This window comes from Athene noctua, chromosome 23, assembly GCF_965140245.1.
Source record: "Athene noctua chromosome 23, bAthNoc1.hap1.1, whole genome shotgun sequence".
Taxonomy (NCBI): domain Eukaryota; kingdom Metazoa; phylum Chordata; class Aves; order Strigiformes; family Strigidae; genus Athene; species Athene noctua.
This window is the reverse complement of record NC_134059.1, coordinates 7,089,302-7,110,595: the sequence shown is the minus strand read 5'-3', so window position 1 is coordinate 7,110,595 and position 21,294 is coordinate 7,089,302. Positions and strand designations below refer to the sequence as shown.

The window sequence follows — 21,294 nt, the reverse complement described above, 5'->3', positions numbered from 1 at the left end:
GACAGACATTTCAGCATTCAGAAAGAAAAGACACAGACAGACTCTAAAAAACACATTTCAGAGGAGAGTACTGGCCAAAGCGGCGTGTGGCTCACTGTGCTCCGGGGATGCTCGAGTCCCATCCGCAGGGCTCTTCCCAGCCACGGAAATCCCAGCCGAATCCGAGATGAAAGCACAAACCTCTACACCGTTAAACCAGCCATCCTCTACAAATAAGAGATAAATGGTACAGGTCATGCCACGGGTAAGTCAGGAGATGGTAAAGCAGGGAACAGCAGAGCTCAGCTCAGCGCTGGGGACAGGCAGACAGACACTTTGCAGCAGCCAGGTGGATCCAACCACCTCCACACAGTTGTTCTACGTGACAGCAACCACCCGAGGATTTACTCATTCACTTTTAGCCGAGCAAATAATGAGCTGCTTCACACTTTGCACTGTCATTTCACTTCTCACAAAGCTCCGCACCGAGGGTTTCCCAGTCTCAGCCTGAGACCATGCAAGCTCAGTTTTTCTGGAGTATCTCGCAGGACAGCAGGCAATAACAAAGCAGGCTGGTTACTCAGGGTTACTCACTTTTATTTATCTTCTCCATAGGAAAGTACACTTCCAGGACAAACGTAAGAAACATTACAGTAATAATTTTGCATCTCAACTACGTATAGTTTTGATAAAACTCCTTCCACCGCCTCACCGAGAACCCAACAGACAGCAGGAACACACGCAGCTCAGCACAAGTGAATTATGATTCTACAAACGTGCAGTCACACAAGTTAAAATCCGACAGCCAGGATTTCCCACAGCTGCTGTTCACGCCGTGTCTCGGAGCACAGAAAATGCTCGAAGGGCTCCAGTCGCGCGGTGCCATGCCCGGCTGCAAACCGATGTGTAAATCAATATGGGCCAGTTGTCCTCTTACCTAACCAGCACTGTTTTGCAATAAAAAACCCAAATGGCACAGCTACGGAGCCAATTTGCTGACAATTAACAGTAGGCATCAACACTTAAAATCCAACAGTCAGGAAATCCAGACCCTATATATTTTTCTATTTACATCTAAAAAAAAAAAAATAAAATTAAAAATCTATACAGCTTTCCTGACAACGACACTGAAAAAGGAACTGTCATCAGACAGAGATAACCTGTAATAGCTGCTCACATGCAACTTTCTCAAGCAAAACACCAGCACTAAGAAGGAAGAAGGTTTGTACTGGAATCAAGGAAGTTGGACCAAGTTACCTCCATTTATCTACAAACCCTCCTAGAAGTCTCTTATTTAAATGAAGGGGGAAGAAACACTTAGAGCGCAGCGTTAGGAAACGTAACTTTGCAAAGCTGGCATGTACAGTCATTTTCTAAACACACAGCTCCTTTCGGCTCAGAGTAAAGGCATATCCAAAGGGGCGAGGCTTTGATTTTTGGATAATTTTCCTCTGATTCGATTCTAAATTAATATTACTCAGCATAGGAAAAATGATTTCTCACGTTTATCAACAGCTCCCCCAGCTCAGGTTCTTTCACCTTTTCCCTTCCAGCTTCAGCATGAAGGCCTCTGAGACCCAGGGCAACTGGGCAACAGGGCAACTGGGTTTCAGAGAACAGCTTCAGGGGGAACGTGCCCTTTTTGCATTGCCACAGGTTGGAACGTTCCCAAGTTGTTCATCCCGACATGGGAGATGCTCTACAGCAGTACCTGAGCTTGATGCTTTGTGCGCTTCCGCGGCTTTGGCAGGACAGTCAGTAACTAAAAACGCTATCACCAACCAGAGATTAGGAGGCAGAGGCAGGTAACTCTAGGATCGATCCCATACCTTTGTGTCCTATGACGTGTGTAAATACCGGAGATGGAGAAAGGCAGAGCAGTCGCACTGAGGGAACTGTTGGAAGAGCTTCACTTTAAGGACAAAGTGCAAGTAAAGGAAAACAACACATCCAAGCTGCCGAATACATTCAAGGAGGAGTTCCTCAGGCTGGAGGGACGGTCCCTGCGCAGGGGCAGGAGCTGCCCCTTCTTCCCCTGGAAGAGATGAGCCGCATCCTACGGCGGGGAGAGCTGCGCCCCATCGCCGCGGGGACCAACCTGCTGCAGCGAAATGGGAGCGAGCTCCCCCCCAGCCTGAATCCTCTCTTAACACCCAACATCTGGAGACAGAACCAGCTACCACTTTCCTTCCTTGGCACTAAACCCAGCTCTCCCTTTGACGCCAGCGCACCAGGAGCGAGCGGATTTGCCCAAAGCCCCAGGGCAGAGGCACGGAGGGAGCAGAGCTTTGCCGAGAGCAGGAACAGGTCAGCAATGACCCCGGCAGCCCACATGCAGCAACCCAAAGCCTCCGAGGACACAACCTGTGCCACCTCTGAGCCCACCCTTAGGCACCACCACCCTTGGGTGCTCCCTGGCACAGACTGCTGCTCCTGGGAGGGGAGACCACCACGCCCCCAAAGGTGGGTGGAAGCAGCCGCGTCCCCCAGACAGAGCACCTAAATTGCAAAAAGCTTTTACAAGACAAAAAAACCACCAGTGTTGCATATACTGCGTGAGGTGAAACACCCGACAAGCCAAGCGAGGGGTTGCGGCGGGGTCTGCCAGAGCCACCAGCGGAGCAGGGGTGCGGGGCCAGGCCTCGGGGCCAGCGGGAGCACGGCGAAGCGACGGCATCTCTGGCCTTTCTGCGGGGGGTGACAGCCAGGGTCTCGTCTGAGCCCCTTACTCGGAGGCTGAGAGGGAAGCCAAGGTCTCACGGGTGACGCTGGCTGCTGGGTCCCTGGAGAGGGGGGACAGACAAGGACACGTTCTCCCCTGAGCATGGGGAAAGACAGTCCTGCTCTCTTTGCCCCCACTCAAAGATGCCTCCAAGGGGACGTGACGGTGAGGACTCCGTAACAACTGCCACCCTCACAGGAAAGTTTATCCACCCAGCTGCTCTCCAAGGACACACTAAACCCACCCAGCTCCCCCGAGTCATGGGGAACTAGGGCTGAGCAGCACCACTCCCATCCAGGCTACAATCCAGCAACTCCTGCAAAACCCCTGCAAGCAGTAACGTCACCACAGCTCATCCCGGGCGGAGAGGAGACACACAGAGCCAGCACTGCTCAGGACGTGGCTCAGCCCGGCAGCACCAGTGCAGAGCTGTCCCACCGCCTGGTCCAGGGACAGAGCAAGCTCGGGGTGAAACGCACTTTTTCAGGCAGCCAGCACAAGCATAATGCACCAGTAAGTCCAGCTGGAGCCCCTGGATCAGCGGGCTCAGCCTGGCAATATGTTCCTCCTGCACTGAGGTTCCCCCTAATGACAGGTTATTGCACAGCAAAAGACTTCCTTCTACTCCAGGTGTCTGTCCTTCCCTAAAGTAGTTTCCATGCAACATTAATCAAGAGAAGTCCTACTTACTAAACCGAAAGAGTACAGAGAAGCTGCTTTCAGTGGTACTCACAGGCAAGCATTTCCCCCTTGAGGCTGCAAAGGAAACAGAAACAGCACAGGAGAGCTCATAGTGCATTTTAAAGGAGGTGAAAGTAAAAGCAGCGAAGCAAATGAGAAAAGAAAGGCAGCAACCCCAAAGATTTCACATCAGGGGGCTTAGGGCAGGCTCGGGTATCCCAGCAGGAGCTGGCACAAGGCAGGGACTCCGTGTGCTGCGGTGCCCCCCCACCTCCTCCACTGCTCAAGGGCTCCACTCGGGCAAGAGGTCCTGGGAGAGTGTGATTCCCCCCCCCCCGGCCCCAGAACCCCGGGTTTACTGAACTCCTTCATCCCAGAGCTGTCCGTGCTTCCACATGACGATGACAACTGCAAACAGGGAGCGGTGAGCGTGGGGATCCCCATCCTGGGGCTGCCCAGATAGAGACACCCACAAATTAGGACCTCGGGCAGTCAGTGTCCTCTCCAGCTGAGACTCCTCATCCAGATCTGGACCAAACCCAACCCAGGGCAAAGCCGGGTCTGGGTCAGCTCCCCCCGGAGCCCCGGGATTTGGGGGATGGGAAAGCCTCAGGCTCTTCACCCAGTATGGCTCACCCGCGCTGCATCGACCCTTCTTTCACTCCCTGGCCACTTACTCTGCTAACAGAGAGGAGGAGAACAAGAAGCTGGGCTCACTGAATAGTTTGGAAAACATTAGCCTCTGAAGTATGCAAGATTATTTTCTTTTTAAACAGCTTTGGTAACACGGGCTGTCTCTGCATGAGGGGCCCAGCCAAGACAACCTCAAAGCCCCCCCACACCTCCTCTGACAGGCAGCAGCATGCAGCCCGCGCAATCCCAGGCACAGCAAAAACTCTTAATTTCGCAGAAAAACAATTTTAAGTGAGCAAAGAAACAAACAGGGGTGTCACAGCCAACACTGACGAGGACCTACGTGCTTTTAAGCCAGAAGAAATGCCAAGCACCAAAACCCAAGCTGCTTTATTTTGGGCACCCAAAGAGCCCAAACTTTGTTCAACCCCTGCTGTCGCCAGGATCTGCAGGGGAACGGGCACCGACAAAAATCACAGGAGCAAAGATTTCCTCCCAAGTCGTTCTGGGGCGAGAGCAACACTTGGCTGCAGTATCAAATGAGGACAAAGAGAGTATATTTAACTCTTTCCAACCAGGTTTTTGCCAGAAAGCAAGATATTACCCAGAATTAACCACCCTGCCAAAACCCTACTGCGCTGATGGAAACTTGCCTGCATGGAGCCTGATTTTGAAAGCCTCTGGCACCACAATTCTAGTTTAAAAGGGTAATGGGGTGAGTTTTGGGGTTTGTGGGTTTTCTTGGTTTTTTTATTCTCTGAAGGGAGTCTAATCCAGAATGATTTTCCTGTAGGAACAGATGATTTTCAAGACCATGGGAAGGGTCTGTATTTCAGAGAGGACAACCGACAGCCGCGGGTGATGGTGGGGAGAGGGAGCACAGGGAAGGTACCACCTGGACACCGACTTGCAGCTGCGGCTGGTCGGCCCCATCTCGAGTTTCCAGGGCTGGGAAAGGCCCCAGCGTGTCAAGAGGTTTGCTCCCAAGGCTGTAATGTCGCGGGCGCTTTACCGTGTCCGCGCTGGCTCGCGGCGTAAAGCTGTTTCTTCTCATCCTGACGGGGGTTTGGCTGGTGGGAAGGTTGTTCTGATCCCAGACGGAGGGTATCGCAAGGAATGAAAAGGGGAACCACAGTTTAAAACCACATCACGTGCCAGCACACACCTCTGGCATCCCCACCCGCAGGCACCCCGAGGCTCCCGCCAGTCGGGGCTGCAGCTCAGTGAACCCCACAGCCATTTGCACCAGCACGGCCACTGAGCCTTCCCCAGCTGAGCACCCGTTCTGTTGACTAAGCTGGTTGAGAGTCCACTGAAAACTCTGCTTTTTTAGCAGTTTTACTTCCCTTTGGGATTTTTTTGCTTAGGTGGCTTCTCTCAGGTTTTTTGGGTTTCATTCTCTTTTTTTTTTTTTCCCCCTCCCTGCAATCAATTTGGTGGGTGAAAATAAGCAAACAGAAACCTTTCCTTTCTTTGTGTTTCTTCACCCCCAAAGCAGCCACATTGCTCAAGTAAAACAACCAACAGAAACAAGCCTCTGACTTCTCTGAGCGGGCAGCAACGATTTCAACACGGGCAACGCGCTGCAGTTGCAAAGCGATAAATGCCCGACTGGAAACCACCAGCACGAGACCGGCCACAAAAACCTTGCTAAATATCCTCAGTTTAGCATTTTGCAGGCAGCTGGATTCAGCTCCACAAACCCTCCAGCCACAGATGCAGGTTCCTAGCCTCTCCATGCCTTGTTTACGGTCCCTCAGCACAGGGACAAAAAAAATAACCATATCCCAGGCAACCAGCCAATAGCTCCTTATAAAACACAACGATGAGAAGCAGCTAAAAGCCTAAATGTTACCGAAAGAACTTAAAATGCAATGCACTTAGATTTCCCGTGAGCTAGCACAGCAGAGATTTGGTTAGTGCTCTTTAATTGGGGGAGCTAATTACAGGCAATCACTAAGGGGCATTCCCCGACGCATCAGTCCCTCCGCAAAACAGTGTTTGCAAAGAGAACACCTAAAATAGCAGCAGCTTCCACAGATTTAGCACATAATTATGTGCTCTGCTGAGCAAGGTGGATGGCTAAACAGTTATTTAAGTAATGGGAGAGACAGGACATCATAAATAAAGCTAGGCAAAGCCTGAAGCGTTTCCACTGCTGCTGTAAGAAGATTCGCAGTGCCAGGGGAATAAATTTGACCCATCGCCTTCTGCTCTGGTACACGCAAAGTTTAGGAACGCCACAGTCTTATGTTGCACCAAATATTTGTCACTGCAGATTTCTTGTGTGTTTTACAAGGGAAAAACCTCCAACTCCTGCCAGACCCCAACCTCTGGCCGCCAGCCTGATACCCCCGAAGGCTGCAAAAGCCACCGAGAGCCCCCCCCTCCCCTCCAGAGCCCAGCCTCACCCCGTCTGCAGGGTTTTGTTTTTCTTTACAAATCAAAAAAACTCATCAAGACAACGAGAAAAATTCACTTTGAACATTTTGGCAAGTCTTTTTGAAATTCTCCCAGTTAATGCAGACGAGCATCAACACCAAATACTTCGCTGAAAACAAGACCTGGAATTTAAAATCTATGTCCTAAATTTGCCCATTCTGCTTCCCACAATATCTCTGAAAAACATCTCCCCCTGGCGTGGGAAGCACACTAATCCAGTGCACAAGCAATTCTGCTTTTGAGTTTTATTTCTGAAGCAAGGCTTGCTGGTCACTGAAAGTAGTCAGTCATTTCTAGGAGATATTTAAGAGTGTTTCAGTTTAGGTGCTGATTTTTGAAAAGAGAAAAAGCCAGGGCTGCGCAGCCAGACTTACTGAGTTCAGAGAGGGTTTGTCACGGTGAGTGTTCACTGCTTCCACATTCAGGGTAATCGTCTCCACTTTACAACCTTTACCATAAAAGAAAAAGAAGTTTATACGAGGAAGGGTAATAATATTTAATAACCTTTTTTTTTTTTTTCCCCAAATACTGAAAACAGCATGGAAAGTGAGCAGGTATAACTCTGTTGTTTTTTTATTTTTAAAAAATAAAAGAGCTCATAAATAAACAGTTCAACCTATTAACATAATTTTATACTTTAACTACTTTCTGGCTTTGAACTTCACTTCAAGAATGCAGCCCTGGGTTACGTGGACTCCAGGTCTATACAGAAAAGCCATTTTTAACTGACTGCACCCCAGAGCCAAACTTTCTGGAGGCACAAACAGCAACGGCCCTCTTCATCAAGGAGTGAAATCCAGAGAGTTATCGCTTGTTTAAAAGAGATGCCACGGGAGACCACCCCCCCCATCTTCCCTCCCACTGTTCCTGCAGAACCCTCCCACTCTCCAGAACCTTTTTACACGTGAAAAATGTGACCAGAAGCTTTTACAGCACGTCTGGTTGCTGCCACACATGGACACAAATTCACCCATTGGATCCGCACACACACACACAAAGCAGGACAAGACAAAAAAAAAGAAGACAAAAAAAAAGAAGACAAAAAAAAAGAAGACAAAAAAAAAGAAGACAAAAAAAAAGAAGACAAAAAAAAAGAAGACAAAAAAAAAGAAGACAAAAAAAAAGAAGAAAAAAAAAAGAAGAAAAAAAAAAGAAGAAAAAAAAAAGAAGAAAAAAAAAAGATAATATTTACCGTAGGCAACGGGTGTGAGCTTGAGGATGGTGTGGAGGGGGCAGCGCAGGTAGGGCAGCTCGTCTAGGAGAGAGGCAGGGTGTTACGGGGGGGTTAGGGCTGTGCTGGGGCTGCCCACATCAGCCACCCCCCTCTCCCCAGGCTTCACGTGGGGCCGTTCACCCAGCAAATATTGACACCAACCACACAAGCGCCTTGTGCCCACGCAGGAGGTGTCACAGCCCCCCCCTGGGCCCCTCGACCCTCCTCCCCAGCCCCACAGTGGCGGGACAGGACTGTCCCCTCTACTTCCAACACATGGGGCCCGCCAGAGGAAACCCCTCCAGCAGCACAGCAACAGCCACCACGGACCCACGGGAGTCTTAAATAAAACCTTATTAAAAGTTTGTTAACTTTTATTAAAAGTTTTATTAAATTCCCGTAAAGCTGGAGCTTCAGAAAATGGACTGGACCTAGCTGCCATGCCAAGGATCAGCATTTCTCAGAGAAGGAGCGCTACTGCCAACCCTTCCAGGCTACCGGCGCATCAGAAAAAACATTACATTTAGAAAAAGATGACATTAAAAATAGTCCCCTACAAATTATGTCACTGCAACTGGCGAAAACAGCTCCAGAAACACCAGTTGAGCTGAAAACCAGCAGCACACACATCTGCATTTCTCACCAAAAGAGCTTCTCGCTAAGCTCCGCGCACTGCTGACATGCAATGGTTAAAGTATTTCAGACTTGTTTTCCTTTTTTTTTTTTTTTTTCCTTTTTTAAGCAGCCCTTTTCGTCGTGAAAAATCAAAACAGCAATTACAAGCCACCCTCCCAAAAGCTCTGTAAAGGAAGCAGCCAGAGAAGCCAAGCCCCTAACATCATGAATTTATTTTTGTACCTGCACTCTTGTCCAGAAAATAAGCCAACAGGCACCTCATAACTGCCTGGTGGGAGATAACGAGGACGTTGCCTTGACGTTCTAGCTCCATAATTACCGGCTCCAGGCGCTGGACCAAGTCCTGGTAGGACTGAAAAACAAAACAGGAATTTTTCAAGGGGTTTTGTAAACAGAGGCTTAAAGCAGAAGTAGCAATTAACACAGCTTCACAGTCAGGAAAATATCGGTTAAAATATCAAAATGCGGAAATTATGGATGATCTGGACAGCAGAAGGTGAATTTTAATGTCAGCGATCCTCAGATTACAGGAGGATCCAGATTACTGGTAACTCTTAACGAGGGCAGTAAGAAAAACAAATAAAATAGTAAATTATACATTTAAACAAGGTCGTGAAGTCAAACCAGAAACGACTCCATACCACACCCACAATCATTTTCTTCCCAAGATGGTTTTTCACAGTGCCAATTCAGGCCTGGGTCGAACGAGCCGGATGCAGAAACCCCTCAGTGCCTGAGGGGAGCATCAAGTGGGACAGGGCAAGCGGCCCAATTAATATGACTGAAAGGCAGACGATTCCACAATAAAGGAAATCAATAAACCTCTCCTCTAAAAGAGAGCTGGGGATCCTAATGTTTTCAGTGTCTCATACAAACATTGGCAGAAAAAGCTAACATTAATTCCTTCAGTTCTACGGGCATGTATTTATTTTAGGTATACCGTATCTTATTGCTATTTCTTATTGTTATTTCCTTCACCTCGCCTCCGGGATAGCGATAAAGGTATTTCTCTTGATCCCTCAACGCAAACTCATCTGGATACTTGGCTTCGATTTCTGCATAGGTCATTTCTTCACACACCCCCTGAGGGAAGAAGAACTCGTTACAACACGTTTCACCAGAAGCACAACAACGCAACAGGAATAAAAGAAAAAGCAAGTGGCTGAGATCCCTTTATGTGCTGAAAATGGTGGGTAACGTGTCTGGCGCAGCCACAGGCTCAGGATTTGTGTAACACACATCCAGGGTGGTTTGAAGACGACGGGTTTTTGGTTTTATTTCCAAACCCTTGTTTGCCAGGGATGAAAACAACCGTTCATTTCCACAGCAACAACCCTGCAACGTCTTTTGCTTTAAGGAATTAGAGCAGGAGCGGTATCCTTTGTCCATGCAGGACGGTGTGACAAACGCCTGGGATGTTCAACATTCTTTTCGTTCTCCACGCCAGCTGGATACACACAGCAAGGTCCAGCAGCTCCAGGCACCGTCAGCCCTCTACCAAACCATCCCAAACCTCACGGTGACGGCTGGAGTACATGACACAGGGACATGGTCACGAACAAACAGGAAATAGTCAATTTTACCACGATGAATTTGTTTTTAAATGTTATTTTCCATCTAGAATAGATAAAGGCTTCAATCAGCATTTCACTCACAGCATCGATCTCGTTGAGAATCTTCCACTGCTCGTACGTGACCCCCAGGGACTCGGCCGTCTGGATCGTCCTTTTCAGCTGGCTCGTCCACACTTTCAGATCAACAATTTCCTGCTCTTCGATGAACTTCTTCAGCGCCTGAGCAAACTGGAAAAAAAAAAAAAAAGTCAGGGCAGGTTAGGAGGGAGCAGGAGCTGCTGCCGCCATTAAAAGCATCATCTCAAGGGCTGTGGCTGTCGCGGCAAGATCCAGCTCGGGGCTGCCCCTCGCAGGAGTCGGATGCAGAGCCCGGCTCTGACCCTGGTCACACAACACTTCACAAATACAGCAACCCAGGTGCTGCCAGACACATACCTGCTTCCCGCGTGGTGACAGACCAGAATCCCCACCAATCTTGCCAACAAGATTATATTCACTCTCACCGTGTCGGCAAAGGTAGATGGTACGTGGCTGGACATGAATGTTCATTAGGTAATAGACGATTTTACTCTGGATGTAATCTTGGACTCTGTTTACTAGGAACCGCTGTCCCACATTGATCACTTTAATGAAGGAAAGATCTCTGGAGTCAACATAAAATAAGAACACCCACAGGACTGGTTTTAAAAATGAAGCACGTGCATCTGCGGGTGTAATCTAGCTACTCATCCTCTAGTAAAGTCATCAGCACTACCACTGGGTTGCTCCAGCAGACAGAAGAGACACTGAACTGCCGTGCTTAAATAAGGACCTGCATTACACTGCAGTAGACTGGAGAAAAATCCTTTCAAAGCACTTGGAGGATATCACCTTCACACGAGCAGTCATGCTTTGGGAGAGCAGAGGCTCTAGCAGACGCATTACAGCATCCTGAGCCGGAGAACAGCAGCGACTAAGCAAAGCAGCTCACGTGGGCAAGGACAAAACGCACCCCAGGGCTTCGCTTACTTGTCATACGCATCGGGATCGAGCGGCTGGTAAGTGACCTTGTAGCACTCTATCCTCTTCAGGAAATCATCCATCACATTCTCCCTGTTTCTCTCCGGGTAGTCAGGGCTGGAAACTTTCACCTCCTGATCAAAACACAGCACCGCTTTGTGAGAGTTAAGCAAACTCAACAGGGAACAAAAGCAACCCTGAATAACATTATTGTTCCCTTTTGAAACAAACAGACATTGTTTAATGCTGCCCTTTGGAAAAACCTGCTCCTGGAGAGAAAACAAAGGGCCGCTCTGAAGGCTGCTTGGCCCCGCGACAGACACAGCTGGCTCGCTCTTCGCTGTCCCTGCAAGCCACTCGCTGCCTGCCTGCCTTCCGGCCACAAGAAATCACGTTTCAAGGTCAAACATTTCTCGGCTTCATTCGATTTCCACCTTCTCACATAACTAACTGGATCTTTAGCTTGTATCAGCTTGCAGACCTTAGCTGCTTATTTCCAAGGTGACACATGAGAGCAAGGCGTTTGCAGCCATTCCTGTAAGCTACCGCAGCTGGTGACCTTGCACCGAGCGCCCGAGCTCCCCCGGCAGGCACAGGCAGCTGAGCCTGGAAAACGTGGCACGCACCAGGATATTTGCAGCGATGACTTCTGGATCGTCACAGACAGACTCCACAAAAAACACCTACGAAGAAAGCAGGGAAGCATATTTCAGAGAGTCAAAAATGGAAACTCGAGGGCTCCTGCCCCAGGGAGCAGTAACGTCCCTCGGTGCAGCAGCTCCAACTACAAATTAAATACAGGAGCACTACCTTGAAAGCATTTTCTTTAGCAAAATTTAAGATCAGGTCCCGTCTTTCTCGAGTTGTGTTGGTCGCATCAAACACCTCGGAGAAAATAAGTAGCAATGAGCAAGTTTATCTAAGGCTTTTAAACCAGCCCCAAAACATCTGGGCTTACAATCAACTCTCTAAACACCCTGGGCAGCTTTGAACTACCCAGATGTAAAACAATATTTAGTCCAGAAGAATCTTACAGCTATTTGCCCGCATTCCTCCAAGAGATAAGCCTTCACATCTTCCAGAGCCACTAAGGCACATCGTCTGCAGGAGAGAAACGGGTGTTATCGGAGTAAAGTATTCAGACAGCGAGGCTCCTGAACCACCGCGGAGAGATTTAAACACCTTCCTCCTGTGCCCATGGAGCACCCGCCCCTGCAGCTTTCCGAGAGCCGCAGAGATCATAGAGCATCTGTATCTATAACGGGCTCATCGCCGGGCGTTCGCAGCAGCCAGCCCAAAGCTAACAGCAGAACAACCCCCTGCACGGGCTGCGTGCCTCCTCCCCTGGTTTCACAGCCATTAAACATTATTTTCTGCTCCTCGAATACAAAGCCTGCCAAGCCCTGAGACTAACCAGACCACCGCGGGTCGGTTCAGCCCCCCTGACGCTGACTTACTTGCGGATTTCCATGGCTTCTTTGTTATCGTGCCTGAAGAAGTCATAGGACTTGTAAGACTTCACGGCTTCCCGGCGATACACTCCTAAATTAAACACTTCACACACAAAAGACGAGCGCGTGAGCCTGACGGCATCGCGCAGGCGGCTCTCACAGCGCCTTGGGCGAAGGGCAGAGGCATCCCCGCAGCGGGGCGAGGCGCCGGCCCCCGCACACACCTTTGGTGGGCACCCCGATCCAGTTGAGGTAGCGGGTGAGTTTCTTGGACACGTAAGTCTTGCCGCGCGCGGGGAGGCCGATCATCACGATCAGCGTCGGGGAGTTGGTCATGTAGGAAGCCCACGCTGCAAAAAAACCCCCAAAACAAAACAAAAACCCCACCCAACCAGGTGCATCAGCAGCATCGCTGAGCATCTGAAGGCAACCAGGGGAGCCCCAACCCAAAGGGCAGCCCCCGTGATGAGCTGCCCCATCTCCCGGACGGACAGACGGGACGGACAGACGGCCACCGGGCATCTCCGAACGGGCTCGCTGTCCTGGCCTCGTGGCTAATTAGCACCGAGCACGAGCTGGCCCGCTCTGTGGTCACCCGGGCGTCAGCTAATGAGGCGGATTAAGCAGCGGCGCCCCCGCTGTCCCTAATGGCACCGATACACGTCTTTTAGCGGGAAAAATATTTACCGATGGAGCAGGCGCCGTCAAGGACATCAGAAAGATGCTTTTAGCAAACCGGTCACGTTCTCTCAGCAAACAGCCGGAGCAAGCCCGGAGAAGCCCCGGGGAGAGGCAGGTTTGGGGGAAGAGCGGGCGATCCCAGCGTCCACAAGTTCGAAAAACGAGGGGCTGGGGGGCGCAGCGCCCGCGGGAGCGCAGGACCCGCGCAGCCCGGCGGGAGGGGCAGGGGCAGCGCCTTCCCGCGGGGGATGGAAACGCGTTTTAAGGAAGGCGCGCGGTTTTTTACGCGGCACGAGCGGCGCAGTCCCGCTCATTTTTATGGGTTTTTTGGTTGTTTTTTTTTTTTTTTCTTAAGCAGCCGAAGCGCAGCCAGGCCCCCCCCCCTCCCCTCCGCGGGGTTACTCACAGCACTTCTTGTCGCCGCCGCGCAGGGCCCCGGCCCTACCCCGCGGGGGGCCGCCGTGCCGGGTCGCCGCCGCCGCCGCCATGGCTCCGCGCCGCATGCAAATGACATGCAAAGCGTATGCAAATCGCGCCGGCCCGGCGACCGGCGCGGGCGCGCCCCCGCTATGCAAATGAGCCCGACGCGCGCCGGCCTTCCCCCCTCACGCCCCTCCCACCGCACCGCTCCGGGCCGGGCGGCGCTGTGATTGGCTTCAGCTCAGCCAATGACGGGGCGCGGCGGGAGATCTCGCGAGAGCGTGGGCGGGCGCGGCGAGCCGGAAGCGGAAGCGGCGGCCGGTCGGTCGCTCGGGGCGGCGGCGGCCCCGCCGAGGATGCTGCGGCTGCGCTGCAAGGCCCGGAGCGGCACCCACCCGCTGCCCGGCCTCACGGCCCACTCCCGCCTCCGCGACATGCAGGCCGCCCTGGCCGCCCTCACCGGCGTCCCCGCCACGGCCCAGCGCCTCCTCCTCGGTTTCCCGCCGCGGAGCCTGGACCTCAGCGACGGCGACCGGCGGCTCGGCGACCTCGGCATCCACTCGGGTGAGGGCCGGGCGGGCGCCGTGGGGGAGGTGGGCGGGCGGACACCGGCGCCTTAGGGCCTCTGCTGCCCCGCCGGCTGCAATTACCTTAATTAAAAGAGGCTGCGGCCCAGCACGCCCCTCCTCAGCCGGCTGTCGGGCCGGTTCCTCCTCCCGGGGGTAGCTGTCAACACCCGGCTCGGCGGTGACTCCTGCTCGCCGGTAGCACCGGAGGTGGTTTCACCCGCGTCCCGGGGCTCTGGAGGCAAAAGCGCGGGGCTGGCCGGAGCCGGGACACGCCAGGTGAGTCCCCCGCGGACGGTGCGGGGCTGCCGGCTGGTTTCGAGGCTGTTCCCCATCGGGATACGGTGCTGCGGGGGAAAAAAGGAGCGAGATCCTTCACAGCGCAACCACCTCGTTCTGTTTTCAGAGCAGCAGCGCCTTTACCTCCCATCTCTCAATTCTTCCTCCTTCTGTGTTCGGCAGGCGATACTCTAATAGTTGAAGAGGACACGTCCAAACCCAAGACCGACTCACCCGTAGTTGCAAAAAGAACGATGTCAAACTCGGTTAGGGAAGCCGTGCCCGTGCTTGCGAGGAGGGTTGTTCCGGCAGATAACTCCTGTCTCTTCACCAGCGTGTACTACGTGGTGGAGGGAGGCGTTTACGACCCGGGCTGTGCCCCAGAGATGCGCAGCCTTATAGCTCAGATAGTAGCAAGTGATCCCGAATCTTACTGTGAGGCAGTTCTAGGGAAAACTAACAGGGAGTATTGTGACTGGATCAGAAGAGAAGAGACTTGGGGAGGAGCCATCGAAGTGTCTATTTTATCCAAATTTTACCAGTGCGAAATCTGTGTGGTGGACACACAGACAGTCAGAATCGACCGTTTTGGGGAAGATGCCGGTTACACTAAGCGGGTCCTTTTAATTTATGATGGGATTCACTACGATCCGCTTGAGCGTAAAATCCCCGACACGGACATCCCTCCCCAGACCATTTTCTCCACGACCGACGATATCGTTCTTGCACAAGCGTTGGAGCTGGCGGATGAAGCCAGGCGGAAGAGGCAGTTTACCGACGTGAATCGCTTTACGCTGAGGTGCATGGTGTGCCAGAAGGGACTGACTGGGCAAGTGGAAGCCAGAGAACACGCCAAGGAGACTGGACACACCAACTTCGGAGAAGTGTGACATCGACATGAGGATGGTTACATCGACTACCTCACCGATCCAGAATTAAATTCTGGGTTTCCAGATAAGCTGTATGTAATCATAAAATTCCGTTCACAGAGCTTGAAAAGCATATTAACTTAATGATGGCCAAGATGCACAGGTTTGTTATGGTTAGTGACTTTTCCAATGGATTTGAAATAGGTGTCTTCTCGCATGCTAATTTATAGTACTCTGGCAGGTGGTATGCACTGGCAGCTAAAACTTGATTTCTGAAATAATCTTCTCTTTGTGTATGCCGTCTGAGCGGACACACAGAACCAGGCTTCTTCAACACTAGCGTAAAATCTAGCCTCTAAAGTTACAGAATTAATCTCTCTGTGTTAAGTTTTCAGGGTAATTAAGAGTTTGGGGAACACACGTATCAGCATTACTTACGCTAAGAATTACACTCTGCGCGTACGAGCAGTTCTCGCAGGGGAAACTGCTCATTTGGTGCGCAGTTGTTAATGGAAAGAGTATCTCCAAAGCTGCCCTATGCTATGTGACCATCAGAAGTAGACTGTATTGTTTGTGTGAAGTCATGACTTTAGAGAGAGAAATGGCCTCTAAGCTTTAAGATAGCCTTTAAATTAATGAGTAGATGGTTAGGTGTTGAATAAACTTATTAATCCTCCATAGGTAGTTTTTAGTTGCTTGAAAAATAACTATCAACCCCCCCCCCGGTGTTTACACTGCATCAGAACATAGGCACGTTTCTTTTGAAATACTTCGGATTCTTCTTCATAAGAGTATCTGAAATTGTGGCAAGAGGGCAATACAGTAGTTAGGGAAGTGACTTAATTTGCATCGCTTAAATACTTCTAAGCAGACTTGGGTATAACCGACCTCACGGCCACAGTGTTACTAAGCTGTACCAGATTCCAAATACTGTAAGTTAGCGCTTCAAGGTGTAGTTCTCACTCTTGGCTGGTAAAAAAGTTTTGCCCTTTTTGACAAGGACAGAGTGCTAACCCAGAAGGGAGGCTTGAAGTTTCTTCATCTGCATCCTGCCTTAATGTGTTTGGTGATTTGTCACTGATGACTGCTCAGTAGCAAGACTTTAATTCTGATAATGAAGGGTGCAGTTTAATTTTCAGAACAAAGTAAGCTGTGTAAACTGCCCTACTTCTCGTACTGTTCAGAATCAGGGAAGTTGAAATTGGTTTAATATATCTTACCTCACAGCAGGGTTGTGAGGCTTAACTGTAAGTGCTTTTGAGGTCTTTTAAAAGGTGCTGTAAAGGTGCATATTACTGAAAGGGATTTTTTTTTTTCTTTGAAATGCCTGTTACACACATTTGTTTTATTGAATTTTAAAATATTCTTAGCCTGCTATTCTTTTGTTACTCTGTTTTGAGTTACTTTACACTTTTACAAATGGGGAGCAAGAACGTGCATCTCTGGGCTGAGGCAGAAATAAACCCACTTTCTGACTGGAATCTAAGATCTAGTTTTAAAGCCTCCATTCATTGGAGCATCCAGCTAACTCCTGGTGCAGCAAACACGTCTTTTCCATAAAAAGCACGTTTCACAGAAGTTCTTAGCTGACGCTCCCAGTTGGACCTTGAAATACAGGAGGGTCTTTTTGAAGAAGGAACATAATTACATAAGTGCTTTGCTGAATTGCGGCATGAATAATTAAGTATAAAGAACAGAATCACTAAGAGCACTGTGGACCAGGTTTCTCTTTAATTCAGTATTAAAATACACATTAGCACTGTTGGGAGTTTCCTATAGAAAGCCACTTAGCTCCAGTGTTAAACCCCACGTTCCTTTTAGCCTATCATTAGGAAAAAAAAAAAAAAAAAACGCGAAACCCCAACATTAAACGCAGCCCTCTAGAAGCTGATGCTTATAAACCTAAAGAAATACCTGACAGTTCAAAGGAAGTTGAAGATTACACTGTGTTATAACTACTTGAGTTGAAATACTGTCTAGGAGTGAGACCAAGAGACTGTCAATCCTAAATTGTATTCTCAGCTTTCACACTGAAGCAGTGAGACGCCTTGGACAAGGAGCTGATCCTCACCCTTGCCATCTATAAAATGGACATAATACCTACCTCAGAGAGGGGTACAAGGTGATTATTTTGGGGTGTCTTTGAAACACAAGTGGAAGATACATATTTATTGTCTGCCATGTTTGCAAATGCGTTGACTTTGGGGAGCAACACTTAGACTTTAGCTTTGCATCCTGGATGGATTTCTGAAAGTGTCTAAAAATACTTTTTTTGGTATTTCCCAGTTGCGGTATTTTTAAACTTAGTTTAATTTAATCCAGAGTGTTTAGCTTTGCTATATCATGTGTGCGTTAGAGATCCGCTAACAGAGAATCGGCTCCGTTTGAGGGAGGTGTGTCAGTATCACTGCTTGGATGTTTCCTTTTGTTGCCTAGAAAATAAAATCTCTTTGGTTAAAAAATGTCAACTGAACTGCTGTAATTCATCTTTGTAAAAGTTGAAAACTGTTACACGCTGACAAACTCTTTCAAAGAACAAATAACTGTGGTATTGATGGTGAGACAAAACCTCATGTGATTCTCCCAAACAGAAAGTATTTGCAGTATTTAAAATGTGAGATGGATACATTCAAAGTACAACTCCTTTTCTTTTTTAAATGTACACGTTAGGAGTTTTTTTAGTACCTTTTTACCAGCACTTGCCTGCCCTTAATGATACAATTACGGAAGTATCACAAAAATGGCATCTTGGTACTAGTAGGATGAAATTCTGAACATCGTGAATACGTTTGCACTGAACTGTTATTAATTACACAAGATGATATTTGGGGATATTTTTGGATAGAGGCAGGACAGAGGCTCAGGTACCGGCAGGGAACAGTGTCACCCGCTCAGACCAGTCCAGAGAGCCTGTAAGATACAGGCTTATGTCCTTACTGTCACCACTTGCTCCCATATAGATTTAAAATAAACATTAAATTCCATGCTGAATACTTCAGGAATTTACTTCTGGAAACTGAAATTTTTGCCTTAGAGTTGTGCTTACTAAAAGCTGGGTCACTGGTATTGTTTTACCGATCTACGTTATTCTGGATTTTCATTTAAATAAAGAATTCTGGTTTCCTGGTGCCAGTCTGACCCTTTCACCAGCACTAAATTCCTTCTTTAATGAGAGAAGAGCCTAACGCGCTCTAATCGTGTGGCCTTTCACCAACACGTTACGTTGTGTGAAGAGATACACATCATCTGGTGGTTAGAACAGCACTTTAAAGGCTTGTCTGAGCTCCCACGTGGCGCGAGGACTGTCACCGAGGTCAGCAGTGTGTCCCCGCCGCAGGAAAACCAGCAGCATTAGCAAACCCTTCTCCAAGTTGTAGTTACCAACGTCACCCCGTGGGACAGCGTTCTGGTTTGTGTCAGCAGTGCCGAGCAGTTGCTGTAACGTATTTCCTTGAACATGTGCCCTGAATTGCAAAAATTGTTGATGCACCAATAAACGTGACTGATGCATGAACGCTTGCTCGGTGTAGTCTGTGCCTCGGTTCTTGAATTTCAGGTTCGTGCTCCGTTCGCTGGCGTTTGCCAGCGCGTTTCCCAGGTCTTCAACGCAGCCTCTGAGCAGTTTGCATCTGCTTTCCCCTCTCATTCCCTTTTTTCCTCCGCTCTAAGATAACAGTCGTGGCGAGAGGGGTGTGGCCTGTTCAGGATGAAGCTTCTTCACTTTCAACTTGTTCAACAATCACTTTTTTTTTTAATAATGAAATGTTTCCTCTGTGTAATTAAGAGACGGGTATCAAGAGGAGCAACTGTCAAAGAGAGTTTTGCGTATCTTCAGAATCTTTTATGCATTTAAATATATAAAACATTAAGTAGACAGACTTCAGGAAGATTTGGGTTCAGTAGCATCCATAGCTACTTCATGGATGCAATTGCCTGAAAGACCAGTCTCAGGAGTAAATCAGTCAGATTCTGAAGATTCTGAAGGATGAGCTTAATACCTTAGTTCTGGATAAACTTATGTAAAAAGAGCAATTCCTGGGGAGAGGAGTGAGAAAAGCAACATCTTGTTCACATGGTACAGAATCGGTTTCTTAAATCTGCATTTTTTCATGCGCGCAGTCACAGCAGAAGCTGCTTGTGACAGTTTGGGAACAGCGTCTTCTGCCCCCGTCCTGCTTTTTCTAGAGACGCGTTCCAGAATATAACAGTGCTACAATCACAACCCGCCCCGGGGCAACAAAGCCACCGCGAAACTGCGCTGGCAAGGCCGGAACGCAGCGTGCGTTTTTACAAGCAGTTTTGACCTAAGCAGCTTTAGCTATTTGCCCTTCTCAACTTTTGAGGAAGCGGGAGTGAGGGGACAGGCTTGAATGAAGAAAATGCAGAATTTCTCTGCTGACTGCCTTAAAGCACCTAAATCCACGCACGGAAGGAGTTTTTTGAGAAACCAGCCTGACGCACGGTTGACAGATTTCACTGCCCGCAGCACCAGGGGGTGGCTCTGGCTCCTGCCCCAAACAAACCCACCGTGGGGGAGCCCTGCAAACCTCTCCCTGGCAGGGAAACTTTAATAAGAAGAACAAAAAAGTTTTCAGCTTGCTATTTTGAAAATTACAGCTCTTTATCATACAAATTAAACGTCTGCCTGCGTTTTAAATCAAGCCTCGCGTCCAGTTGTAAAACTGCCGTCGGATTTTTCTCTGCTTTGGACTGGGCAGAATAAAATTACTTCAAACTGGCTTTTTAATAATAAGAATAAAATTATTTCAATATTGCTTTTTCTGAGCACTAGAATCCCTTCGGTTACAACAAATGCAAAAGGGGAGTTAACAAATTTAGGTTGACCAAGATTGCAGTGTCCTTGGCTATTATTTTTAATTAAAGCCCTTGGGGAAAATGTGGGGAACTGTATGATACCTTGAGAGCTAACTCCTTATTTCTGATGTAGTTAATGCTAACCAAGCTATGGAAGCGGATCGCCTCAGTTCTCTACCTCTTTTCTGTAAAATAGGGCTAATAAATAAGGTTCCTTGCTCACTTCACAGCCATATTAAGATTTAATTATTCCACGAAACTGCTGAGTAATACTAAGTATTAGCTACCTAGTATTTTCCATAATTAATTTGTCAGCAGACATACTGTACGTACAATTTGGTCTAAGTGTCCAACAGTCCTACAGAGCCAAATAAACGTCGTTATGTTAAGAGGTATCTTATCAGTGACGCTGTATGGATGCGTTTCCTTCGGGGCCAGGACTGAATCATTTGTGCTCTTTTGTTTATGAACAGGGTGAGGCACGACAGGTCTGTTAACATGCCAAAGTCCTTTCACGGCTTCATGTCGTTTTCTTCTGCATTGTTTGGCTACTTGCACATCCTTCATGCCGTGTATGTGAAATCACGCTTTATTTTGGGTTGTGGCTATTTATGTTTGTTGGAGGAAGAGGAACGTGGAATGAGAACAAGTTCTTTCTGGGCATCTGATTCAGAGAAGCTCAAGACTTCTCCTAATGGATCATGGCATTTTCTGACCTACACAGAGCCCTGCGGGCAGCAAGCTCTGCCTGTTTCCTCGCACAGATTTAAGTCCTTGCACTGCCAGCACCATGCTCTCAGGCCACACTTGCCCTGCCCTGGGGTGGCTGCTCATTCACGCTGTTTTTGAACGTACAGTAAGAAAATACCTTTGGGTTTGATTTGCTCCCTCTCTTAAAACAGGCTCAGAACTCAAGTGCAATTCAACAAAACCAGCGTCAATCCAGTTTAAACTGCTGCGCCACCCAGCACGACACCAGTTAACGCTTCCAGCAGCGCTTGCCCCACGTCCCGCAATGCCCAGGCAGTGCCGCTCCTGACGTGCCACGGCTGCATCTCTTACCTCTGCTGTGGGCCAGCGTGGGAGAGCGGGGCTGGCCAGGGCTCCCGGGAGCCTCTGGCTTGTTGATTTACTCTGCAGCACATCTTCCCTTTCGTAACAGCGCGCAGCTGGTGGGAACCTCGGTGCTTCCTGCCTCATCTGCTTTCTCTCCATCCTACCATGGCCTTAATTAACTGATGTTTCCACTTCCCTGTTCTGTGTAGCCTGGAACACACGTTGCAACACAGCCTCTTTTTTTTCTTTTTTTTTTTTTTTAAAAAAAAAAGTCGTTG

The 21,294-nt window shown here is 49.0% G+C and overlaps 2 protein-coding genes across 2 annotated transcripts; one reads left to right on the top strand and one right to left on the bottom strand.

The window, feature by feature from the left end:
• Positions 1–2,564: 2,564 nt before the first annotated feature.
• Positions 2,565–13,569, bottom strand: PFKFB2 (6-phosphofructo-2-kinase/fructose-2,6-biphosphatase 2). The gene is made up of 16 exons (XM_074925731.1): positions 13,418–13,569; positions 12,555–12,680; positions 12,337–12,433; positions 11,914–11,980; positions 11,690–11,764; positions 11,506–11,562; positions 10,889–11,013; positions 10,316–10,523; positions 9,962–10,108; positions 9,285–9,389; positions 8,529–8,658; positions 7,650–7,712; positions 6,832–6,905; positions 4,911–5,102; positions 3,435–3,457; positions 2,565–2,762 (listed from the first exon to the last, which is right to left on the bottom strand). Exons 1-16 carry the CDS (start codon positions 13,512–13,514, stop codon positions 2,705–2,707), a joined length of 1,644 nt encoding a protein of 547 aa, XP_074781832.1. The 5' UTR covers positions 13,515–13,569; the 3' UTR covers positions 2,565–2,704.
• A 174-nt stretch (positions 13,570–13,743) lies between these two features.
• Positions 13,744–18,272, top strand: YOD1 (YOD1 deubiquitinase). Its single transcript, XM_074925670.1, has 2 exons — positions 13,744–13,995; positions 14,460–18,272. Exons 1-2 carry the CDS (start codon positions 13,788–13,790, stop codon positions 15,164–15,166), a joined length of 915 nt encoding a protein of 304 aa, XP_074781771.1. The 5' UTR covers positions 13,744–13,787; the 3' UTR covers positions 15,167–18,272.
• The last annotated feature ends 3,022 nt before the right edge of the window (positions 18,273–21,294 follow it).

What these genes read in the sequence shown, in the direction of transcription:
- YOD1 (XM_074925670.1), top strand. Translation starts at nt 13,788, where the DNA reads ATGCTGCGGCTGCGCTGCAAGGCCCGGAGCGGCACCCACCCGCTGCCC. An exon ending in CGACCTCGGCATCCACTCGG is followed by an intron (nt 13,996 to 14,459) that starts GTGAGGGCCGGG and finishes TGTGTTCGGCAG; the next exon opens with GCGATACTCTAATAGTTGAA.
- PFKFB2 (XM_074925731.1), bottom strand. Translation starts at nt 13,514, where the DNA reads ATGCGGCGCGGAGCCATGGCGGCGGCGGCGGCGACCCGGCACGGCGGC. An exon ending in AGGAATGCGGGCAAATAGCT is followed by an intron (nt 11,765 to 11,913) that starts GTAAGATTCTTC and finishes ATTTTCTCCGAG; the next exon opens with GTGTTTGATGCGACCAACAC. An exon ending in TTCTCAACGAGATCGATGCT is followed by an intron (nt 9,390 to 9,961) that starts GTGAGTGAAATG and finishes TTCTTCCCTCAG; the next exon opens with GGGGTGTGTGAAGAAATGAC.